The sequence below is a fragment of the Sander lucioperca genome, chromosome 10 (assembly GCF_008315115.2).
Source record: "Sander lucioperca isolate FBNREF2018 chromosome 10, SLUC_FBN_1.2, whole genome shotgun sequence".
Taxonomy (NCBI): domain Eukaryota; kingdom Metazoa; phylum Chordata; class Actinopteri; order Perciformes; family Percidae; genus Sander; species Sander lucioperca.
In genome coordinates, this window is record NC_050182.1 from 27054094 (window position 1) to 27079292 (window position 25199).

A 25199-nucleotide genomic window follows, 5' to 3' on the forward strand; every position below is an offset into this window, starting at 1 on the left:
GTTATATATCTGTTTTGTGCATGTTATAGGTTTACAAAGTGAAAAAGCCCAAAGTCCACCCCAAAGGGACTTACCATCTCCAACAGAAAACACTGTTCACAAAACAGCCTCATACTCTGCTTCTGACTGGGTAGTAGTCCTGACCTAGGACTGCGCATGTGCGACTCCCAACAAAGATTAAACAGAAGTGAGATGTCTCACTCTGTAGCTAAAACAGAGAGCTCAACACACAGGGGGAAAAGAAGAGCTGCAGCAATGTGCAGTACAACAAAAATATGGTGTTTTTGAAAATTAAACCACATAAACCTTTTCTGATATAACCTCTAAATACAATTATGAATCTGAAAATTAGCATAATATGAGCACTTTAACTCACATTTTTGTGAACTGCTGGCTTCTGGCAGAAGAGAAAGTGCGTTTTATGAGTGTGTGTACAGACAAAAAAAAGCAGAAATCAACATTTTCCTTGTATTGTTCTGTAAACTTTTTCACTTTTATTTTCTACATTTGGATCAGCTCAGTGTGGAAGCCTAGACATGTCAGTTAACGTCAAACCCTCAACCCTCCCCACCAAAATCTGAACAATCGTTACACTCCCTCTGTCTCACAATCAAAAAACGTTCACATCTTCCCTACACAGTCACTTGCTCTGACATGAAATCAGTCGACGGCCTCCTGTCACTATCGTGTCCAAAACAAAGATGAACCAGTGTCCTATGTGTAAACCCCTCCTCCACTGGAGGAAGCCCAAATGGTTACAACCTTTATGAAATCATCTCTCCTGCTCTGATTGGCAGGAGTGATACAAAAACAGCATAAAGAAAGCATGATGGTTGAAATGAAAATGACACACTGATGTAACTGTTCAGCTGTCTGGCTAACTGAGATATGAATAGTGAAATACTGCAGGTGAGCTTGCACAGTGAGATATGTAGTTATGGATTAAGATATGTCTGCTGCTGCTGCGCTCGTTGTAATCCACAGTTCATCTTTTCACTCCCTTCAGCAACCTCTACAATTATTAAAGTCTCCTTACTCATCTCAGCGACATCTCTTTGACAACAGCTTTCCAGGCTTCCTTTCCTACTGTAGATATGTCCTCAGGAGAGTGCAGAGACTCGGCTATGTTTAGAAAATGAAAGCAGCTTTTGCTCTTTTTGTACAACGGACGCAGGGATATGCTGATCTGACGTCAGTCTATGCTACGGGCTCTGTTTGTCCAACAGCGAGGAATCTGAGAGCCGTTTGTCCTAGTGAACAGGGAGCTGATGGACTGGGGATTAGTACTGAAGACACATGCTCGCACACACACACAACTGTCCACACACTCCACTGAAGGAAAGAAGCCCTTGGAGTGTATTTTTTAAGAGGTTATTGAGAAGAAGATATGACAATATGGATTAAAGTATCAGGCTAGTGCAGCCTTTTTCTTATATGTATACAGGATGTGTGTGTGACTATGTAGTGCCTTATGGTGGAGTTCCCTATAATTTAACACTACATTAGGCAGTGAATATCAGTTACATATGCAGAGTCCTCTGTCTGTATGTATGTCTGTATATGTGTGTGTGTGTGTGTGTGTGTGTATGTGTGTAAGCTCTATGTTAAACATCTTTAAAGACAACAGAGACGGACAGACAGACTAGGGTTACTGCTCTGTTGCACTCTCACAGTAAAAACAGACAAAGCCATGTAAAAACTTGACATAGAAATCTCAAGATATCACAAACATATTTCTCTATCTCTAGATCTCTGCGGATGGCAGACGTCGGGTCCTCGTGTTCGGTCCTCTTGTTTTTTTTTTTTTTTTGTTTTTTTTTTTAAATGTGCAGGCCCTTCAAAATTCCTCAGCGAGGCTTGTCTGTAGGATGAGATGCCGAGGAGAAACACTAGAGGGAGACATACACTGCTGCAGGACTGTAGGAGGGGCTCTGACCCACATACACATACACTACAGTCTCACACATACACACACACACCCTTCTTCATAAGAGTTCATTTTTAAAATTCATTACAAAATTAAATAAAAAAAAAAAGAAATCAACAAGAAATTCAGCCCCCTTCTCAAAGCATACATTCATCTCAGAGCGCACACACACACACACACACACACACACACACACACACACACGTAAGTGCACACACTCTCATAAGAGGCAGTGAGTAAACGTTAATTGATGAGTTGTGGGGTGGACTGTTTTGTCCAGGGAAGCTGTGAGTGCAAACCTTGACTCCACTGGCCAGTCTCATAATTCGCGCCCAGCGACTGAGTCACTCTCTGCGGTTAAAATCTCTTTAAAACAACAGCCATTGTCTCCTAGAGGGAGTCTTTCCTCTTCTGTCACTCTGAGGAGGGTCAAACACACTCCTCCCTCCTTATCTCTGGCAGAGGTAGTACCGTCCAATCCGTCCTCCTCTCTTCCCGAATCCCCTCGTGGGAAGTCTCTCCTTTCCTTGTGCCCAATTTTAATAAACACGTCTGTTACCCTGATTGCTTACCCTGGGCCGCTGTGTGTGTGAGAGTGTGTGTGTTTGGGAGTGTGCAGAGTGTGGTCAGAAGACCTCTGGTAGTGTGACGTTGCGGAGTAGCCACTGTTGGGAGCGTGTGTGTGAGCAGTCTTTGACGCTGGGCACCTGGCTGTCCTCCTCGCTGGCCTTGTCCAGACACTGGTTACTGTTGACGTGGATCAGGGTCAGCTTCTGCACAGTGGGGAAACAGAAAGACGGTGTGAGGGGGTGCAAATCAGGCTTTTGACCGGTAAATAAATACATATTCCTATAGCTATAGATTGTATTTTCAATATATAAAAAAAAAATTGAGACTTTAATTTTGAGATTCAATTTAGTTTGGGCTTAGCTCTCAGAGTGAGGCATGCTGTGGTTGAGTTGCGTAATGTGTCAGCTCAGATATATATCACCCTAAAACTGAAAACAACAAATATCCCACTAACTGGAATGACAGCTGGTCTTGAATGTGTCTATGTGTATTGGGAATACACTGTGTTTATTTTCTTTAAAAAAAACATTCATTAAAAAACTGTTTAAAAACTGTTAATAAATACAGAAATGAAGGTGAAAACATGATTTCAAAAAATTACATTTCCAATGTAAACACTAAAAATAGTTTCTTTACATAGCTAAAGGAAGTTTGGTGCATAATCAGCACCTCATTTGTGGTTTTCCCCAACTTTTCTTTTCACTTTTTATTATGGGATGTATTTTCTGAGCTGTGCTTATTGCAAGAGGACCTTGTTTACTGTAAACTGCAGTGGGAGGTGTCTTTTTTTAAATCAGGAAATACTCAACCTTTCGGATGTGTGGGGACATAACATTAAGGTGAAAATCAGTATCCTTGTTGTACTTTACTATGTCGTCATATGGTGTTATACTAATTCCAAATAGAAAAAAACAAAAATGATGTGTCTCTGGAATATATAACCTTCCAGGCTTTTCTGGTGTAAAGAACAACTTCATTTCCTGTACCTTACAAGACCCTCTGTCTATGTTAATATGTGTACATTTAATGTACCAGTAAATCTATGCATTTATCATGTCCTCACATACATCCTAACATGTACATTTAACTTATTCCACTCACCACAGGGTCGTACTCCCAGAGCTGGTTGCCTTTGAGGTGATGGCACTTGAGCATCATGACGGGTCCGTTTAGCTTGGACACGTCTAGACACAAGTCATCTGTCCTGATCTCCTTATTGGCCGTGTAAGAAAAAACCTGCACGTCAAACAAACAGATTCAGGATTTTAAAACACTTTTCCATCTTTCTTCCCTCCTACATGATTCCTGCCAGGAATGACCGTAATATCACTGTGGCCAACAGCGTTTACCGTTAGGAGCAGCGGCTCTACTCTGGATGTCTGAGCTCTTCACTGTATCTCTAAGTTTTAGCCCAGCCACCCTGTGGAGGGAACTGTTTTTGGATTCTTGTGTCCGCAATCTCATTATTTTGGTCACTACCTAAAGCTCATGACCATAGGTGAGGGTTGGGACGTAAATCGACTGGTAAATCGAGAGCTTTGCTTTCCGGCTCAGCTCCTTCTTCAACACAATGGTCTTATGCTCCATTCTAGACCATGAGATACTTGAACTTCTTGACCTGGGGCAGCAACTCACTCCCAACCCAGAGGGACCAATTCAGCGTTTTCTGGCAGAGAACCACGGTCTTGAATGTGCTGACTTTCCTCCCCACCACTTTACACCCGGCTGCAAAATCGCCCCAGTGCGTGCTGGAGGTCACGGCCTGATGAAGCCAACACAACCACTTCATCTGTAAATAGCAGTGAAGAAATTCTGAGGTCCCTAAACCGGGCACTCTCCTCCCCCCGGCTTGAGATCCTGTCCATGAAAAATCACAAACAGAATCGGTGACTAGGGACAATCCCGGTGGAGGCCAACACACTTTAAAAAATAGACTTGACTTTCTTTCGAGAATACGGACACAGCTCTCACTCTGGTTATTCAAGGACCGGATGGCTTGGAGCAATAGCTCGGTACCCCGTAATCCTGCATTAGCCCTCACAGGCCTCCTGTCTCAACCTGGCGGCTGCCAAAATGGGCCGCGTAGGAAAAGCTTGACCAGCGATCTGGAGAGGCCAGACACAGCCGTGGGGAGTTTGCAGTGTAATTGGAACCACAAGTTTATTAACCGGTAGGAAAACTTCCTCACCGTGGCATCCCTAGACAGTTTTTGTTTCTTTATGTTGTTTTTTTCTTCCTCAGATACCTGGTTGCCTCCCATGCCGTGGCAGTTGAAAATGCCGACTTTCTCATTCTCCTTGCGGGCCATGTTGTCCAGGCACTGGTTGGTCTCCACGTTACGGATCTGAGCAGAATACACACAGAAACCATATTAAGTAACAGATTCAAACAGATTCAGATTCATTGTGTCTGCCTAAAGGCAGTGAATCACAGATGCATCTGTGTCTGTGTCTGTATTACAGTGAATTACAGTATCTAAAATTTTGTGAGTCAGATAGTGTATGTTTGTGTGAGTGTGTGTGAATGAGTATACCTCTCCCAGGGAGTAATAGTGTCTGGGGATCTGAGAGTCAGGGTAGACGTTCTCCAAGTACCAACTGAAGGGTTTACAATGAAGCTTTTGTCTCAGAGCCGTGCGAGATGTGATGTCACCGTAGTCCACTTTGGTCACACCTGGAGACACAGACACACAGACACACACAGACACACACAGACACACACACACACACACACACACACACACACAGACACACACACAGACACACACACAGACACACAGTGTGTTTGCATGGATGTTAAATTCCTTTTTTCCATGTAACCATGATTTAAAGTGTGTCACTGTTAAAGTAGAATGAGGCAACACACTGATTTGAAGCATGTAGACCCAATTTCATTGAATTGCAGAGCTCACATATCTGAGGCCCAAGAACCTGACAAGGTGACACTTGAATATGAAGTCTATATAGACTAGGTGGAGCTTACTCCTTTGCAGAGGGCAGCAGCTGTAGTCAGCTTGGATTCATGACTTTTACAAAAGATTCCAAAAAAATACCTAGTTTTTAGGAGAAACGGTGCCAGATTATCCCGGAATCCTATGCTGTATGTTGTAATAGGATGTGTGGGATCAGACTAGCTATTGAGAGCGCTATAACAGAGCAGTGACTGCAACAAAGTATATAGGGAGCCTTTATACCATGAAAAACCACCAGTAAAGGCTTCTAAACCAAAAACTACACAAACGGACATGTTCCAGCAGTAATGTGATCCGAAATTAAGGAGAAAATAACATCTGCAACCAAGATTACAGGTTTCCCTTTTGCGTTATTATGAAACCCACGCAACTTCTAGGCAAGACCCGCCCTTCAATAGCATTCACACAATACTATTGGCCAGGCGTCCATGCTTACGCAAAGTAACGTAACCCGATTTGTTCAGGTCCTATCCCCTGACCAATCGGCTATCCTAACCACTCGAGATCAATGCCTAACCCCAACCAATCAAGCTACTTTGTAGGGTGGGACTTGCCTAGAAGTTACGTGGGATCCATAATAACGCTTCCCTGACATTGGCATGTAGCTACATGTAGCAGTGCGTGTAATGTAAACACAGCAGTAGCGTGCCTAGGGCAAATTACAATATATAGAAATCCAGCTTGGTTTGACGTCATACTGAGCTGAGAGTAGAAAAAAAACAAAAGTGGGAAATCGGAGGTTTTGTCTCTGAGGTTTTATTTTTCATATATAAAACTTATTGAACAAACTTATTATATGAAACTTTGTCCACATTTAATATGAACATTGGCATGTTTAGAACTGGTTTGACAATAACAGAACAGCTCCCCCTTGTGGATAATCTACAGTGTGCTAAACAAAAAATAGAGTAATTGAGTTTTTGAGTTCCAAGCCAGTTCTAAGAGGCGGTTTGCTTTACTTTTACTTGTCTCTCCTTTGCCAGAGTGTGTGTGTGTGTGTAAGTCAATATATGCTTCGTAGCGTGAAATTACTTGCCACCCCCCAACCCGCACTGTTGGGTCACCACTGCAATATCTCACTGTTACCTGGTTAATGGATAGATTACACCTGCCACAGAGATTAAACTTCACACATGAGCACATACATGCATACTTGCATGAATGCAAAAACACATAAATGCAGGCACGCACACATGCACACATCCACACAAACTCACCAGGAGAGATGATGTAGAAGAAGTTTTTAAATTCATCCATCCAGACTTCTGCCAGTCGTCGGTTGTTCTTGTTGATGATCTGTCCCGTTCCTCCAGGAAAAGTGTAGGGTGTTGCCTTTCTGAACACGTGGCCCACGTGAGAGCATGTGACAATCTCTAGAGTCCCACCGCACTGCCATATCTGTGAAACAACATATTTGGCATCAACACACAAATACAGTATACTGTGTAGAATAAACATACTGTAAGGCCTCTGCTGGGAGATGGATGACGTAGTTTGGTCCTGTCTGTGTTGTGACAGTCTGAATACGTTTCAGCGCCAGTCAGGATGACGCCTGACAAAGTATTTGTCAAGTCAACAATTTAGTCAGAAAAGTCAAACTCACAAGTGTAATGTGCATGTGTGTGTTTCTGACCTTGAGCAGACACTAATGCCTGCCAGCGCATGGAAGAACACAGTCATGGCAATTGGCTGCGGGTGTGTTCACTCACTCTAAAAGAGATTTCCAGGTTCTCTCCACCCCAGATGTCCATGCCTGCGTCATATGTGCCGATCTCCTGAAAATAATCTCTGTCTATGGAGAACAAGCCGCCTGCCATGGTGGGAGTCCTGGAGAGAGGCAGGACAGTAGGGGGAAATAGGAGTAAGGTTAGTTGCACTTAATTCACTGAAGGCCTGCTTTCTAAAGGTCACATAGTATCTACAGATCCCATCAAAGTTTTATGTATCGCCACTCTCACCCCCCTGTTATTCGCTGTTTTCCTGTTTTTTTCATTCCCTGTTTTTTTCATTCCCTGTTTTTTTTTTCACTTCTCTGTTGTGTGTCAGTGTTAAACAGCCTCGAGGCTCTGCCCCTATTTCACCCCCTCACAGAATGGTTTCCTCTTTTGTAGATCAGGCTTATTTTCTTTACTGCCAGTTTTTGCTTTCACTTAAGGTCCAAGTTCACTTAACCAACACACAATACCTTGCATACAAACAGACAAACACATTTGGCTGAGAGCGGAAAATAATAAGCAACACAAATATTAGCTAGCTGAACACACACACACACACACACACTTTGGCAATGTTATTAATAGACATGTGTGCTTATCTTTAAACAGATCAAAGCTCTCTAAACTCTTCAGCTAGGAATTAAATCAATATTTTTTATAAGACTCAAACACATCAAAGTAAAACAAACCAAACCTACTAATTTGTGGGAATCTTCCGAGATGTAAATTACAGTGCAAAACTATTTCTAATTAAAGACATTCGTCTAACAGTGAGTGTCTATCACTTACAATGAGTTACATAAAACATGTTTATTGCCTAAACCACACTGACATTTAAATGAACACAACTGCTACTACAATAAAAACAAACAACTGTAAATACAGGGCTGTATTTTGTACTAAGAATTTAAAATGTTTTTTTTTTCCCCAGGCCATCCTGTGGTAAATTCTCTCAGCTCTTTGTATGAAGGAATTACAGCATCTAATTGACACAAGGTAATTTAATATGTTCAGAGGTTTTTCCATAAGTCTTATTTGGACCTTGGTGTTTAGCTGTAAAGAGAAACTTTCTTAGTGACCTCAGACTTTTGCACAGTACTGTAAATTACAAGGTAGATGAGCCCCTAACAACTAGTTCAGCAGTTGAGGTTTCCTCCTGTACCGTCACTCTCTGCGGCTCCTCAGAGTGTGACAGCAGCAGGCCTGTAGCTTGCTAGGCACGGCTAATGAAGAAAAACTCTCAAGATAGTAACATTAGCAGCCATTTAATACCACCTGCAGATATGAGAAGTTGAAATTATATCAGTGCTACGCTATATACTTATTTCCCACTAGCACATTCTACACTGTGTGAACTACAGTATATTGGTGCTCGACTGAAACCTATACACAAGCTTCACTCTGAAAACTTGTTTATGAGCTATAGCTTTTAAAACTTCACAATAATAAAGAACTACTTCGTAACAGGACAGGGTTTATTTATGTAAGTCATGTCATTAGTCTAAAGTACTTCTTAATTTCCTACCATGACCCTACAACAATTTTGTTTTTTAGGCCAGTTACAAGACACCCCGAGGAAAACTTTGTCACGCACAGCTGTGAAAAACAACTAAAAACGGGCACAGAGTGTTACATAAGATATATTATGTGTGTGACCTTGAATAATGGCGTCAAGCGTGCATAGAAACAAGAGCAGGAAGAAGAGATGATAGACAGGCAGAAATAAGCTCTTGATTTTAGTCCCAAGGCCTGAGCCCTGAGGAATGATACAAGGAACAAAACATCTCGACTTAAGCTACACAGACAAGTTCAATCTTTTCTTTCAGTATTTCTTGCCTTAAGAACATTTTATGATTATTAACTGTGGTAAATTAAATGGTGAAGTACCATTACTCTGTGTACATTAATAGTGAATGCCTATCAGCAATGCTAAAGCTCACAGGCTATAAGTTGTTTTGAACAGCTGACTGACAGAGTTACTGTGTATGATCATGCGGTATTTTACCAATGATTCCATTATGTCCCTGTAGGCACATTTTTTTTTTCACTTGACCCAACAGAGAGGGGTAAGGTTCAGTTGCATAACAGCAGCCCTGGAGCTTGTAGGGATTAACAAACTAGCTGAAAGATACTTCAAAAAGGCCTTGATCGTCCCGCTCTATCACCCACCTGACAGGCAGCGTGCGGTCTCCTTTGCGGCGGTCCATCTCTCTCTGGGGTACAGGGTACCAGCGGAAGTTGAGCTTCCAGTTGAAGCCCCCATAAGTCATGTCGGATCCTGCCATGTACTCAAAAGTATCATCGCTGATCACGTCAATGATGGGGCATACTACCGTTCTCCTACAGCAAACACACAAACGCACCACCCCGCACACATTCATCAGTCTGCTCTTCGTAACCTTAGGTGGTCATCAGTCACGACTAAGTGCTCATCTGCAAGGTGTGGCACCTCCAGAGCCAAATGCATTTAAACAATAGATCATGCTGTGCGTGTGTGTGTGTTTGGGGTGCACAATGTATCATTTTTTTAATCGTTATCGCAATATCAACTGGCGCAATGTACACATCGCTAAAGGCTGCGACATATCGCGATAGACACTCAAACAAAAGAAAGAAAATATCAGTAGAAAATTACAGTTTAAAAAGATACTGTCATTCTTTTTTTAGTGGTGCCTTTTATATTCAATTCAATGTTAAATTTGTTCAATAAAATAATGTTGGAAAATATTTCCTTTCGTTTGTTTTAAATTCAACAAGCAATTTGTTGTATTTTAGCAGAATACGGAAAGCAGCAAAACTGAGTACACTTTAATAGCTGTGTATTTATCGCAAGAAATATCATTATTGCGATATTCAACAACCTTATCGCATGTCTTCCTCATATCGTGCAGCCTTAGTGTGTGTGTGTGTGTGTGTGTGTGTGTCTCTTACTTGTCTTGCTTGATGCGGGCGAGCAGAGGCTCTAGCCACCCTGTTGTGCATTCACAATGAGCATCCAGAAAGGTGATGACCTAGAAACATGGTGAGAAAACATTAGCCAAACCAAACATTGCACAGATATATCATCATATGGTGAGCAGGTCAGTGGATGTCACGTATGTGCACGGGCACACACACCTGGCCAGTTGAGATGGACGCTCCCTTGAGGCGAGCACGAATAAGTCCAGACCGCTGCTCCATTCTCACCACTCTGACAGGGACTTCAAGCCTTCTGACATATTGCTCCAACGGCCGCTTTAGGAAATCTTAAATATACAAATAAACATATATATGCAATAAAAGAATCAATAAACACACATAAGCACACAGACAGACACAACACAACACACAACACAAAACACACAACACACAGCCCTCTGATTTGCACCATCCAACCGAAGGTCCCATAGGGTGAAATGATGCTGTGTGGTGGTGGATTTGGGGGGGGGGGGGGGGGGTTGAGGGTAATAACAGAGTGTAATCCCTGTGGCTGGCGAATTAAAGACCTAATCTCCCCCAAACACGGATTAACAGTATTGCACAGGGTGGAGTGGCCCACACAGGCCATATATGCTGACTGGCTGTTGGGCAACACAGACACACTTACGCACAAATGCAGCTACACACACAAACCCCGCAAAATCATACAGTAGGTCTAAAAAAATAGGCCAAGCCTCAAACAAGAGGCACAAGCACTGAAGGAATTATCTGCAGTGTGTGTGTGTGTGTGTGTGTCTGTGTGTGTGTGTATACCTCTCTCGCTGGCATCATCCACCAGAACAATCTCCTCCAGCAGTGTGTGTGGAGAGCGGTCGATGACGGAGTGGACGGTTCGCAGCAGTGTGCTCCACGCCTCATTGTGAAATACAATCACCACGCTGGTACGAGGAAGGTTATCGGGGTATAACTTGTTCTTGCACCTACAAAAAGAAAGCAAAACTGAATCTTTAATTGCAAAAAAATGATAGATAGGAATGATAGAGAGATACTTAATGCAACTACAAATATGCATATCAGGCAACTTTTAAATCATTTCAACTCTGGAGACAACACACTGACTGTCCAAAATGACAAAAAAAAACAACAACAAAAAAAATCACATGGTACAACAAGAGAAAGTGTGATATAGGGCTGCAACAACGAATCGATAAAATTCGATTATTAAAAAAGTTGGCAACGAATTTCATTATCGATTCGTTGTGTCGCGCGACACGCCACTCAGTCGTGGAGATAAAAGCAATTGAGTTGAGTGCCGCGCGGAGCGAAAGAAAAGAAAAAAAGAGCAGAGCGGGGGTAGAGGAAATACGGAGAGAGACCGGAGAGACCCTTAACGTTGTTCTGAAACACACGGCGGAGGCAGAGAAATCAGTACGACCTAAGTCATCCAAGGTGTGGGAACATTTCACACTAAATAAATCGAAAACGTGTTAATTGCAAGATAAGCAAAAGCGACACGGCATGGCACGGGCGCACCACGGTGATGATTCAGCACCTAAAACGTAAACATGTTGGAGTCCTTGATGAGGAGGAACGGAGTTCAACAGCAGGGTAAAATCACTACACAATCCTACTTTTGTTCCGTTTTGAAGTGAGGAACGTAACGTCCCTCCAGTGGTGCTGGTGTTTACTCGTTATCCAGCTGACTAGCATGACAAGCTAGCGTTAGCTCGTTAATAACAGTAGTAAAGCAGGACTAAATACACGTTTTTATTCACTCGCCTTTTTTGGCCTATTAATTTTTCAATCTATTGTCGTGTATATATTCTGTGCTTTGTCCCATATCAGTTATTGTTGACAAATATATTTGTGTGTGTTGTACTTTTTAATTTCATTTTAAAGTTCTTTTATAGCACTTGGGCATCTTAAGATGTGTTTAAATGTGGTGTACAAATGAACTTAACTTGCACTTACTACAATGATGGTAATAATTTAATGAATAAGCTTCAAGTGTGTGTGTGTGTGTGTGTGTGTGTGTGTGTGTCTGTATCTGCTCTTTGGGTTACTTACCTTTACACAACTATTAACTAAAACAACAAGTATGTATTTAAGTATGTATTGAGTTGATGTAAATTAATGCTTTTTTGTTTTTTTTATCCGATTCATCGATTAATCGAAAAAATAATCGACAGATTAATCGATTATTAAAATAATCGTTAGTTGCAGCCCTAGTGTGATAATTGCATCGAAAAACCAACACAGAAGTGGTTACACAAAGACAACCACATGTGCAATAAGTGAAGTTGTAGTCTTTGAACACAGACAAAACTGAACTGACAGAGACAGAGCGAGAAAAGAGAAACGCACTCTAGTAGAGACATCACAGTCCAGCCTCTGTCTGATTGTAAGAGACTGCTACAGAGAGCTGCAGCTAAAGTGAGTCCACACGCTGAATAAGAAGGAAATAGCTAGGACTTAAACATCAACTAAACCGCATTAGTCAGTCATGAAATCGCTGCATTAATCAGATCATTGTTTATGGCCTCGTGAAAAATAATATTTTTATCGACTTCAAACACTGAAAACTGAGGGTGAATAATGAGCGAGCAGCCGAGTGTATATCCCAAATTTAGATGGAGAAAGACAGACACACAGAAATAGTGGGTCAGCATGATGACCGTTTAGTGATTAGTGATGCTAATTAGAGTGTGAGCCATTATCATAGCAGTGTAGAGCACACACACAAACATCAATCTCTCTTATTGAGAGACACACAGGGAAGAGAGAGCACAGCAGTCATAAGTGGAGACAAGAGAAGATGGATATGAGTGCCACATACTTATTTAAATAGCTCTCCAAAGTATTCCCTGAGAAATACTTCAATGGTCATACTGGTTGGTTTGCTTTGTTTAGGCTATTAAGTATGTTTGTGTTGTTTAAATTACACCTGACCACTTTCCAAAGCATAGTTATGGATTTAAGATTGCTTTTGTATCTCACAGGCAGCCATTGATTAAGGTTTATTTTATTTTAGTATGAAAATCAGCTTGCAGTGATTTGAAACTTGCTCGAAGTAGCTAGTCCAACATAGTGAACTTTTTACAGCAGTTGCATTTGTTTATCAAAAAACATATCACTATTTTGAGGTAAAGCATCACACATTCCCATGTGGTTATTTTAGCTATAAAAAGGATCCTCGTGTGAACTTCCAGAAAATGTACTGCTGTATTTTATGATACACTATATACATAACAGAAGATTGTATCCATATCACAGCTTATAAACACTTTTATTACTTTAGCCAACAAAATCCATTTTGGGGTTGCAAGAAAGACAATCTTTCAATTTGCGGGTTCCTATGAGAGTGATTGATGACATTTATGGCAGTTTTATTTCAGTGTTATGCAGACTACAGCATATGCTGCACAGAATACCACACATTAAAACACTGCACTGCAAACAGCTTGCAGAATACTAATACAATTCCAAAGCAATGTTAAATATGATTATCCAACTTAAAAAAAAAAAAGCAGTCAGTCGGTTTTGCTAGAGAATAAGTTAGAGGCAAACCTCTGTAGGGCAAGAAACACTGCAGCCTGCCATGATACCTGCATGCAAGCTCTCCGACTTAAAACTGTCTCACAGTCAAGTTTTTTTGTCAAGACGCTCAGTAAGCTGCTGAAACTGTCATCTATTCATGACAAAACTGAAAGCAGCTTGTGACTTCCTTCCTCTGACAGATTCAACCCTCACAATAGCCAGATGGAAAATGATCTCTCATCATAACTCCCTCCCTCCTTGTGATTATCCAGAGCACTGGAATGCTTCCTCTCTCTCTCTCTCTGCTGCTGATTCTGACAGAAGGAATGTAATGGCGACGGAGGAGAGAAGGTCAAGAATATACTCCATCCTGCAGCTGCCTCTGGAGCATGTTAAAACACACACACACACACACACACACACACACACACACACACACACACACTTCTTAGTCTGTGGTGTGCATGCGTGAGTAATTGTACTCTCTGCAAGAAAGAGATGGTGATGATTGCACAAGATAATTCATTGTAAAAACAGAGACACCCTTTGAGTCTTTCAACTTTTACACATCAGTTCGTTATTTCTGTGTTCTCCGTTTTCTCACAAACACAAACAGATCAACCAAGACTTTCCACTTTTCAGAGATGATCTTGAATGTGCAGCTGATGGAAAACAAGACCTCTGTGTGTCCACCCAAACAACATGCGTTTATTCACAATGACAAATACATTGTGTCACATCATGATCAAAAAACTGAGGAGTGGTTGTGAGTCCTGTGTATCCAAACAGTTGCTGGAGCAAAATCTGGCAACAGCAAAGCAGAGTAATGAGTTTCAGGCGGTTTCTCCAGCCAGTGGATTGTGGGGATAGTCAGAATGGGCGGGCAGAACTGAACTGCATCACTCTTGCGACATTAAACTCAGGCGCACACACACACACACACACACACACACACACACACACACACACACACACACACACACACACACACACACACACCTATATATGCATTCTCATAAACATGTTACAGCCAGAATCTTAAAAAGGAGAAAAAGTTGTCTGAAAGGTGTTGTCATGGAAAGTGTTTTTCATATACTGGAGTAGATCCACCCAACCGCGTGCGCGTGCACACACACACACACACACACACACACACACAAATGTACTGTCCTCTCCTGTTTAGGTCTTTTACACCCAACGACTGCTGACAATAATAAAAATAAATCATCAGTGAGTTTCCACTTCAAAGTTTCAGCTAATGGCGACCTGCTTGGCAATGATGAATTCATTCATCGTTTCCCTAAACCTTCTGATCCACGCACACACACACGCACACGCACACACACACACACACACACACACACACACAGCCTTGCTCGATATTGACTCGGTCTTATCTCCTAATTGGAAAAGCAGATAGACGAGAGAAGGCTGAGTGAAAACACACCTAGTAATCAACTCTCGCTCAAAGACTAAAACCTATTTCACGGATCAATGTCCTCTGTCTTTCCCGCCTGTCTAGTGTGCATGTGCCCCTGCCTGTCAGTCTTATGTCTGTCAGTCATTCTGTCTCTCGCACTGAAAACCTCCATTACTGATCTATGCATGTTCCTCTACTGAAGCGCACAAAGGGGCAGAGGGGGGGAGGGAGGCCGAGCTGGTTTCCACCTGCTTGAACTAACCTTGACATATTTTTCAAGCTGTTGGTCGGATGCACGCCTGTCTGCTGTTCTGACCGCCTGTCTAATGACTGAACAACCTGCAGCCGCTGGCACTGACAGACACTTAAGTACACTAAACTCCTCATTATAGAGAAGGACTTGTGGATTGAACATACAACCTAGTATTACTGAAGCACATTAAAAAAGGCAGCATGACAGCATGCATTTCCTTTTGAAACAGGCCAGTGAGGGGTTAACCTTTCGAGTGAACCAATGGGCTATTAGTCATGGTGAGAAAGGCAGTTTGATTTGATAGAACAGCCAGAAAGGCGGGATTGTTAAAGAAATCTGTCATTACTGTATTGGTTGGACCTTTTAGTAATGCCTGCAAATGTAGCATTAGGTCACCACATACAATAACTGGCTTACTGTGTCCCAATGACATACTAATTCTAAGCAGGCTTTGAGTCTGTGTTGACACCGGAAACATGACAAAATACTGACAGTCAAAACTGTCACTTTCACACCTGTAGTTTGGTTCATTTGGTCCGGATGGACCAAGCGACAAAAATGACATATTGCTGCATTTTAGTTAGGGAAAACATAATCCAGTGACTGCCCATGCTGCACTTTAATGCATCTTATGTGTTAATTTATGTTCTCTGGTGTCACAAAGAGCTCAGAAAGAAATACCTATTCATAAGCCTTAATAGTATTGATAGACTGCAAAAGAGTGTCTTGTACAGCAATACTATGGAGGGGGGTCACCATGGAACTTTTTAATGGACTTAATAAACTGTTAAAGTACACATAGGACACAAGCACAACACACCACACCACAGTGCTAACTGCTTTTGACCGTCTTGATCAGCTAAAAATCCCACACGCATCGTGTTATCGTGGTTTGAAAATGAATGGCATAAATATGTATATCGCTTATACAGCTCACTTGTCATAGGATCCCTTCCTGTACAGCTCACAATCAGCAGATGGTTTAACAGTAGTTAAGCCTTTGTTTCGTTTACTTTCAGACCACAAACAAACCGCACAAGAGTTTGCTTGGTACTGAGAACCTTGTGTACTGAGAACCTTGTTTTTCAGGTGGTTTCAGTTGTTTAGTCCACACCAGAGTTCATCTTTCACATAAGACTAAATCAAATGCACTAAACGGGAAAACAAGTTTGTGTTATACGCTGTGAAAGCACAAAAAAGCAGTTGATTTCTGGCTATTCCAACAGAGGATGCCAGTGAGAGCCATTTTGAGCCTTAATGAGTGGATTAAGTGACAGGACAGATGATTAGCTGCAGGGAGGCTGCTCACCCTTCCAGGCGGACGTCAGGCAGTGACCGATTGAGAGCAATCATCTCAGAGGCCATGAGGTTGAACTGGTTGATCTTAAACATGTCCTTCATCTTGTCCTGGTTCTCCTTAGGGATCACTACAGGCTTTCCACCTTCACCGGGCCCGTCCCGCGGCCTGGTCAGGGCATCTACACACACACACACAATGCTGAAGGGATGTGAGAGTGTGTCTCTGTGATCACTTGTATATGTGTGGCACTCTACACTTACCTTGTCTCCCGGGCAGTCCTCTCTCCTTTTTGTCATCACACTTGTTGCACTCACTGAAGTAGAGCAAAATGAACATGTCCAGCATCACCCACACCAGAGAGGTGGCCAAAACCACCTTACAATAGGCGAACCTCCGCATCCTAAAAAACGTAATGAGAGATAGGAGGGGAAGAGAGAAAATTTAAAGCTCTGGCTGAGGTGAGCCACACACACGTATCTTCCCAATTCCTCCATTTGTCCTTCCGCCTGCCTGCCTGTCTGTCGGCTCTTATCTGTCGGCTGTTTATCAGTGCCTCTCCAAATGGTCACCTTCACACTCAGACAGAGCTGCAAAATGAGCACTGTGCATTGCTGGATTTCTATCTTATATCACTCCAGAAGAAAAATAGTAAATCTTTGAGGGCATTTGTAAAAGTTTAGTCTGGATGGGATGTTTCAAGGTTTCTAAGCAAAGCTTTGGCTACTTTCAAGTTTTCAAGCTAAGTTACACGACAGAAACAGGCATCTTCTGTGTCAGAGTTCCCAAACACCCTGCAGTGTACAAGCCACCCTTTATTCAATCAACATACCAAATCCCTGTGTGCTAAAGACACACACACACACACACACACGAGAGAGAGGAGCTGTGATAGTAATTGCTTTTCTTTGGCAGGCAGCCTGAGACACACACAGCCACATTAAAATTCCTCTGCTCCCCTTTCCTTCTCTCCTCCAGCACCATCTCTCCTCTCTTTGGCTGGTTCTCTGCCTCAGTGATCCCTCAGGTTGCAGCAGCACAAGCAGAAGGGAGAAAATTAATTTGGCCATGGTGATTTCTCTCGTGCCCCTGGGAGGAAGCGTTTGTGCATAGCTAGCTTAGCTTAGCTAAGTTTAGCTTGGATGGAGAACTGCATAGCAGCATTTCTAGATTCCACCTGATTCCAGGATGCTGGTTGCACAAAGTGCCATCCACTGCAGAAAACTAGAGTGAAAATGTGTCTTCTCTCAGACTTTTATGTAATAACTACTTGCAATGAGAGATAAGAGCTGCAACACACAGTCAATAACAAGGCGCACTAAATTGTGACAAATTGATGGCAACTGCTGAGTTTGATACAAACCAAAATACTGCTCTCAGATGCCAAGCTGACCACAAGACTTAAAATTGCGTAGCTCTTGTCAAGCTATTCACAGGAGTTTGGTAACCTTGGAAGACTTTATCTCTCATGTTGACAAAGAGAAACTAGTGCAGAGAAACCACCAGCAGATAAATGCAACGCTCTGAACACTAGTTCTCAGTGAAGAAAATAATTCAATCAAATCAAGTAAACTACAGCAACAAGAGTTTTGACAAGGTTAATGAAAATACACCATGTTACAGCAGTTTAAACTGGCACTCAGCTGCAGACTAAATCAAATTTAAAATGTGACCTGAGTAGCCTGGCATCTATATGAAGAACCATTCATGTCAGATCATTTGACAGTGGCCTTTTTAACTTTAAGAGCACATCAGCTTTTTTGTCTTATGTGATATTGAACAGATATTGTTGGGTTTTGGACCATTAGTCAGACAAAACAAGAAATGTCAGGAGGTCGCCTGGGGCTTAAGGAAATTGTGATGCGCAATTTTCTGGCATTTCATAGACCAAAGAAAATAATAAGCAGAAAATCTCATACTTAGTTTGATGGAACATTTGTTAGTTGCAACCCTAGTGTTTCTTTTATTCAAATAGTTTGCAAAGCACTTAAGAGTTGCTGAAATCTAGTTGAATTATAATATTTATAAGAGGGGGCCCAGAGTTTTAATAAACATAAAGCAGACAACACCAAACACCACAACTACCTAAACACAGGCAAGACAATACATAGTGGTCACCACAATTAAATCTAAGGATCCGACTGCCAATCTCCCAGTCGAATCGCATCGTGTGTCGTTGACGATCCATTTTCGGAGAAACAGCTGAATCTCTCTCTCAAGAAGAAGAAGAAGAAGAAGAAGAAGAAGAAGAAGAAGAAGAAGAAGAAGAAGAAGAGATATATATATATAGATATATATATAGATATATATATATATATCTATATATATACACACACATATATATAGATAGATAGATAGATAGATAGATAGAGAAGCCTTTCAAGAGAAGCTTGGAAATATTGTATATCTTTTATTTATATCTTCTGTATATCTACAAAAGGGGGGCCTGCAGAAAATGTTTGGGAACCACTGAAGTAAGTGATTTTCGCACGTGGCATTCTGTACGTGTTATTGGTGGTGTGTGGTAGTGGCATGTTCACACCATTGACTGCAGTTGGTACTGCAGTTACTCTACAGTATAAAGAGAGTAAATGGCTGAGGGCTAGGTGCTATTAAAACATGTGCCATGCCATACGGTATGTAACTGTATCTTATAATAGCTTTCACCCTTGCTGTTTTTTAAGTCTACTTTCTATTTTACTGTAAGCCCTAGTTAAATACCCAGGTTTTCTCAAATGTTAGGGTTCCCATCACATCCCTGACATTTTGGTGTTACACTACAGTCAGGACTGTTGTGGGGGAAACCAACATAAGAGTAAATAAAGAAAAAAAATGTGGTATGTTCCTGTTAAATAACAGTAAGTTAATTCATAGATCCTCCCGGATATCCTAAAAGAAATCGTCAAATTGCTTGTTTAGACCACTGCTCTCAAAATTCTTGAAATTCCAGGATCAGTGGGAAGCCTGAAATACAGACCCTGCTCGACAATCTCCCTCCTTTCTGTTTCTCTGACCGCTGTTGATTGTACTGGCCTTGCTTGACCCCCACGCAGTAACATGACACAACCTGACATCACAGCAGGAACTTGGATCCTTTTCACCTTTCCTGGCGCACAGGCAGAGCGATGCACATATGCCAAACACATAACGGAGCGGGGCGGAGACTTTGAGGCACTCCGTCACAGAAACGCACACAAATATTCTTGCTCACAAAGTTGTGTCAAAAGGCTGTCAGAGATGTCAACTGGTTTCCCTGAATGCTATTTGATCACAGCGGATGTAAAAGAAGTAGACAGCAGCGCTCCAAGCAGCAGCAGAGAAGATTTATATGTATGTACATTGACTTAACACACCGTCTCACAGCCATGCCTTTCCACTCAATGTATTTCTAATCAGGCATGGCAGAGGACACCTCAGGTCTCCTCTGTGCTCACTGCAGCCCCAGGCCTTGCTTCTGTGTGTGTTGCGTGTTGTGTGAGTGTGTGTCAGTTTAGTTTATGCTGGGTGCTAGTCTCTTTTAAACAGCCTGGCTCCCTATGACATTAAACAGACACACAAATCTCCATCCCTCCATCTCCGCGCTTTCTCCCTAATCCATTAACATCTCATGTTCCATCCATTTTTATCTCAATCCTGGGCATTTTACTCTCTCTCTCAGCTGCCCCACCCCCCACTCCCGTTTGTCTCTTAGTAATGTCGTCTCCTTTCAAGAGCGGTTGCCATCACTACTTCCCTATAAGAACACAGTTGCCATCACTACCTCCCTAGAATAACACAATTTCCCCCTTCACATCCTTCTCTGTGTCTCTACCATATCCCCCCATCTCCTCTTCTCAACAGACTTAATCCCTTTTTGGAGATTGCACAACCAGAGTTTCTCACAACCACTTGGACAAACTTTGGAGCAAGAGAATCCAGTACTCGCTTTAAAATTTATTACTGGGAGCGGGGAGCCTCCCTTCTGCGGATTTCATGTTTATATGTGTAAAAGAAAATAAAGAGGGAGGAGAGATAGTATTTATATGAAGAAGTGCCAATAAGAGAGGAGGATTTATGTGTTACTAATTAACACAATGTTTTTGCTGCTAATTAATTTAATAAACTACAAACTGTTCATTTGCTTGCTCTCTGTACAGCCTGGTTTATTCTTTATGAAACCAGATGCCCTTAAATTAAACAACCTTGTCAGTTGTAAACAAGTGTGTAAAAATGCATGTTGCTGTTTGAAGCATCTTCAATGAGAAAATAGAAATCCAGAGATGGTGCTATTCAAGTGCGTGATCTGTCCTTGGGTCATATGGGCTTAAAAAGCCAAACAGTTTCCAAGAAACGCTGATGGGAGCGGTGATTTTCAGAAATGCAACGCCTCTCAACTGGAGCAGAATGCTGAAGATGCTAATATTAGGAAGGTGAAACAGAACAAGGTGGTCACTGAGAATTCGCTCTGCTGGTGTCTGTCTCCAACTTTAGCGGCGGCTGGTTTGACCACGGAAATGCGAGTGATGACGAGCATGAGCGCAGTCTGCTTCTGTGAGAGAAACAATGCAAGCTGCTACAGTTTGTATGTTCTGCCGCATCGCAGATTGCAAAGCAGATCTGACTCCAGGAGCCATTTAGCTCAGACTTGCTGAGTACACATACAGTAGTTGGTGCGGTTCAAGGCCGGATCACGTTCTCACCACAAACAAACCGCTCCAGAATTCGATTAAAAGCGTACCGAGACCACCTCTTCAAGCAGGTCTTGGTACGCTTGTTTGGTCCGCTTTTGCTGCGTATCAGAGTTAGATTTCTGCGTTCTCACCTGCCCAAACGAACCGCACCAAGGGGGAAAACAAACTCTAGTGCGATTCAACCTAACTAAATGAGGCAGGTGTGAAAGCCCCCTAACTCAAATATACTCAAACTCAAAATAACCCAAATAAAATGTCACCCCTTCCGCGGCCGGGTTGGGTCAGTGGTAGAGCAGGCGCACATATACTGAGAGGTTTATGTCTCGATGCAGAGGTCCAGAGTTCGAATCCGACCTGTGACAATTTCCTGCATGTCTTCCCCCTCTCTCTCCCCTTTCTCACCTAGCTGTCCTATCAAAAATAAAGGCGGAAAAAGCCCCAAAAAATAATCTTAAAAAAGAAAATGTCACCCCTTCTTCTGTAAAATGTTTTCATGGGGGAAACCCTGATTTATGCATGTTTTATTTTTGTAATTTGACTCATTATGGACATTGAATATTAGCCCCATAGGGATTTTGGGGACTGATGATTCAAATCATAAGTCTAGAGTCAACTTTAAGCTATGCCATTGTGGGCAGAGCAACGCAAGATAACAGCATGGCAGACTATAAACTTTTACAAACCCAGTCTTGACTCAAAATAACCTACTGTAACTATAAAACTAACAGAATAGAGAAGAAATGGAAACAGAGAAGGATGACAGAAAAAGTGACGGAAACTGAGGGCAGCATAACGCAAAGTGCTAATGGATTCAGTTTGCTGCTCTGACGCACTTTGCTCTAGAGCTGAATGTTCATGAAGTCGGCTACACTACTTTTGAACCAGATGCTGGTACAACCTTCTCAACTGCCATCCAGTATGATTGACACTTCGGCTGACAACCTGTCATGCAAGCAAGACGCTCCTCAGTGTGCTAGGATCTTTCAACCTGAGGCACACTTTTGATTTCTTTGACTGTATGGAAATCTTATGTTCACATCACAGATGATGAACAAAGGCATTAAAACAGATTAAACATGGGACTCATGTAGGCTGTTATACTGTACGAGTTTATTGTGGGGTGGCTGCTCTGCAGGTGCACTAGACTGTACCGTTACTGGACGGAGGTCGTGAATAATATATTTCTTTAGAATTGAAAGTGAGGTGTACAGATGGATTTTAAAGTTGATTGTTTTGTCAAAATACTATTTCCAAGGTCAAGAATGAATTTAGTTGTATCGACTATATATTTAAAAAATATATAATTTAAAATGTAAGGGATTCTTATTAAACATACTATGAGTTTATATAAAAAAGTGTATACTGATTGAAATACCATATTTTTCATTTTATATTGGTAATGGCCTCAAAAACAAGTATTGTCGGCTAAGAGTGAGAACTAGAAAGAGAGAGAGACAGAAACAGAGTCAGAAAACAAAGTTTAAAAACTCACTGTAAATAAGGCAAAGAGTGAAGCAGACAGAACTGCCCATGGCAGCATAAAAGTCCAAACTGAAATAGATTACCAATGCAAAGCTTGGCACAGGCGTAAAGTGGAATTAAACACTTCAATCTCCAATCACTCGGGTATTTTCAGCCAAAATCAATATACATTATTGTCACAGGGTGTTCCCCTGACAGTTGGAGAGTGCAGCTGCCTGTCTATACAGTAACAGACAACCACAGACACAGCACATGTATACAAATAAACAAATTACAACAAACATAAGAACTCACAAAACCACAACATCATGCCTCTTGGTCTGTGTGACGCCAGTGTGCTGTAATTGCTCTTTTAACAACTCATATCACACGGAGTGGAGGCTTTAATGACACTGATTGACAGAGTTGAAAAAAAGAAGAAGCATAATACATACATAATTTACACAATTAACACACCGCCACAGAATGTGTGTTAATTAACGCACACCCTGATCAAATCACAATACTTACAGTCTGGGCTGTTTGACCTGGCAGGTTTGTGTGTCTGGCCTCTGTTGTGTGTCAGCTGCTCTCAGCGCTGCTCTCCTACCGCTACTCATGCCAAGCAGGCAGGATTTACGAGGCTCTGGCATCACAGCAGGATTTCCCTGCCTACTAACCACTTCAATAGTCTACCTGGATTTTCTGAACATAAAAATGTGAAACTTGTAAAAGACATTACCAGTGATGTTGATAGGTTTTCACTGTAGTGAGTCCCCGGGACCCACAGGTGGTTATTTGAGTGGGTCCCAGGGAAATTGAGTGGGACGCCAATGAAATGTGGGGTTTTTTTGTCAAATTTTAGTGTTAAACTCGTGTTTAATGGTCTATGGTTATAATTACGGTTATATTCAAGTATGTTGAAAATGTATCTGAAAATTAAACCCAGAAATCCCAAATTTGAAAACTTTATTAACAAAACATTATACAAATGTCACATCTTGAGTTGAGAGCACCAAGACCATTTACCTAGTACCAAGTAAATCAAATGTGATAATAAGTGAAATCACAAAACATGAAACTTGATTAAGACAGTAGTAAAAAGCTGTCTGTAATTCAAGACTGTAGCACTTAAGGATTACTTGTATTTCATAGTGTAGAGCCTCCTCTCCTTAACCTTGGCATTTAGTCTCTCCCTCGCAAGATAGATGTGCAGACGGTAAGAAAATGGTGACCAGTTGGTAGATTTACAGATTCACAGATTTGTTGTCAATATTTAGTTTACTGCATCTTTTCTGATTTTGCTTCCGGAACACACGGCGTGTACCTGGCAACATCCCTGCATTACACTGTAAAAAAATCTTGAATTGTTAAGGTATTGTACTGGGAAGCCTTTGATGAAAAAAAAGACCACATATGATGTTTTTGCATGTTTTTTCTCAACAAATCATGTATCATTTACAAAATTGATCAGTATTTTCCAAAGCACAAATATATATATTTGAAATGCTTTTTTTCTTTCTTCCAGGCAGCTAACATGGTTAACATTGGTTTCAACATAGTATGGAAATCAACTTGCAGAGACTTGAAACTTGATTGAACTTGGTAATCCTTTACAGTAAATATATCAAAGGCCAAAGATATGAATGACACTTGAATCCAGGGAAACACAAAATAACCAAATATGAACATTGCTAAAAGGATAACGTGGTTTTGATGGTGATTTGAGGTGTTATGGGCCCTGAGCGTGGTCACAGATTATGCTGAAACAGCTGGAAAGCTGGAAAAAGTAAGTTAATTGTATGCTCACAACTTAGAAAAAGGAAAAATACATCAGAATTAAGTGAGGCTAAAGTTACCAATTTGCCAAATTGAGGAAAGATTGGTGACTACATCATTAAATAGTGTATGTAAATAAAAATCGAATCGGCACCCATGTATCGTGAAAGAATCGAATCGGGACAAAAGCATATCGTCCCAGCCCTATTACTAAGTATTTTCATGTTGATTTTGAGCGCTATGCATCCCAGCTAACCTGGAAAACATTTTAATCAGTAAGTGAATACAGCGTGTCGTGGGAATACAACGTCTCTTGTAGTGGGGAGTCAAAGGCAGAGGGGCCGCTGGGTTCGCTAACATTAGCGTCTTGTCTCATCAGGGGTCTGATAAACAGTAAATTAGTCAAAGGCAGTGCCCATAACACTATTTTCCAATCTACTGTAGCCGTCATACTTCACGGGACTCGCGTGCGCGCGGTTTTCATGGTCAATCAGCCGTCGAGGCTTTCGTCGCTCTGCCTGAGGAGAAACTGCGATACTTGTGCTGCTGTTTATTTGGTTGTCATGACTTCACAAGTGATGACGTCCTGTCATTGTTCCAGTTGCTCACCCTCAAAGGGGAGAGAGAGCATATGACTGTTTGCTTGAGTTCAATGGAGCAGAATTAACCCTTTTTTAAAC

The 25199-nt window shown here is 41.7% G+C and overlaps 1 protein-coding gene across 4 annotated transcripts in view; it reads right to left on the minus strand.

The window, feature by feature from the left end:
- Positions 1-468: 468 nt before the first annotated feature.
- galnt1 (UDP-N-acetyl-alpha-D-galactosamine:polypeptide N-acetylgalactosaminyltransferase 1) overlaps positions 469-25199 on the minus strand; it is a 179188-nt gene continuing 154457 nt past the window's right edge. For 3 of the 4 annotated variants that reach the window (XM_036006171.1, XM_031299145.2, XM_031299144.2), the window contains exons 3-14: positions 16873-17012; positions 16622-16790; positions 10916-11082; positions 10301-10428; positions 10115-10194; positions 9353-9523; positions 7178-7295; positions 6686-6866; positions 5031-5170; positions 4686-4841; positions 3599-3733; positions 469-2700 (exon numbers count right to left, since the gene is read on the minus strand). In XM_036006171.1, the coding sequence (XP_035862064.1) occupies positions 2554-2700; positions 3599-3733; positions 4686-4841; positions 5031-5170; positions 6686-6866; positions 7178-7295; positions 9353-9523; positions 10115-10194; positions 10301-10428; positions 10916-11082; positions 16622-16790; positions 16873-17011 (1731 nt within the window). In that variant the 5' untranslated portion in view covers position 17012 and the 3' untranslated portion in view covers positions 469-2553. The remainder of the gene's footprint in view (positions 2701-3598; positions 3734-4685; positions 4842-5030; positions 5171-6685; positions 6867-7177; positions 7296-9352; positions 9524-10114; positions 10195-10300; positions 10429-10915; positions 11083-16621; positions 16791-16872; positions 17013-25199) is intronic. The other variant, XM_031299143.2, reaches the window with a different exon arrangement.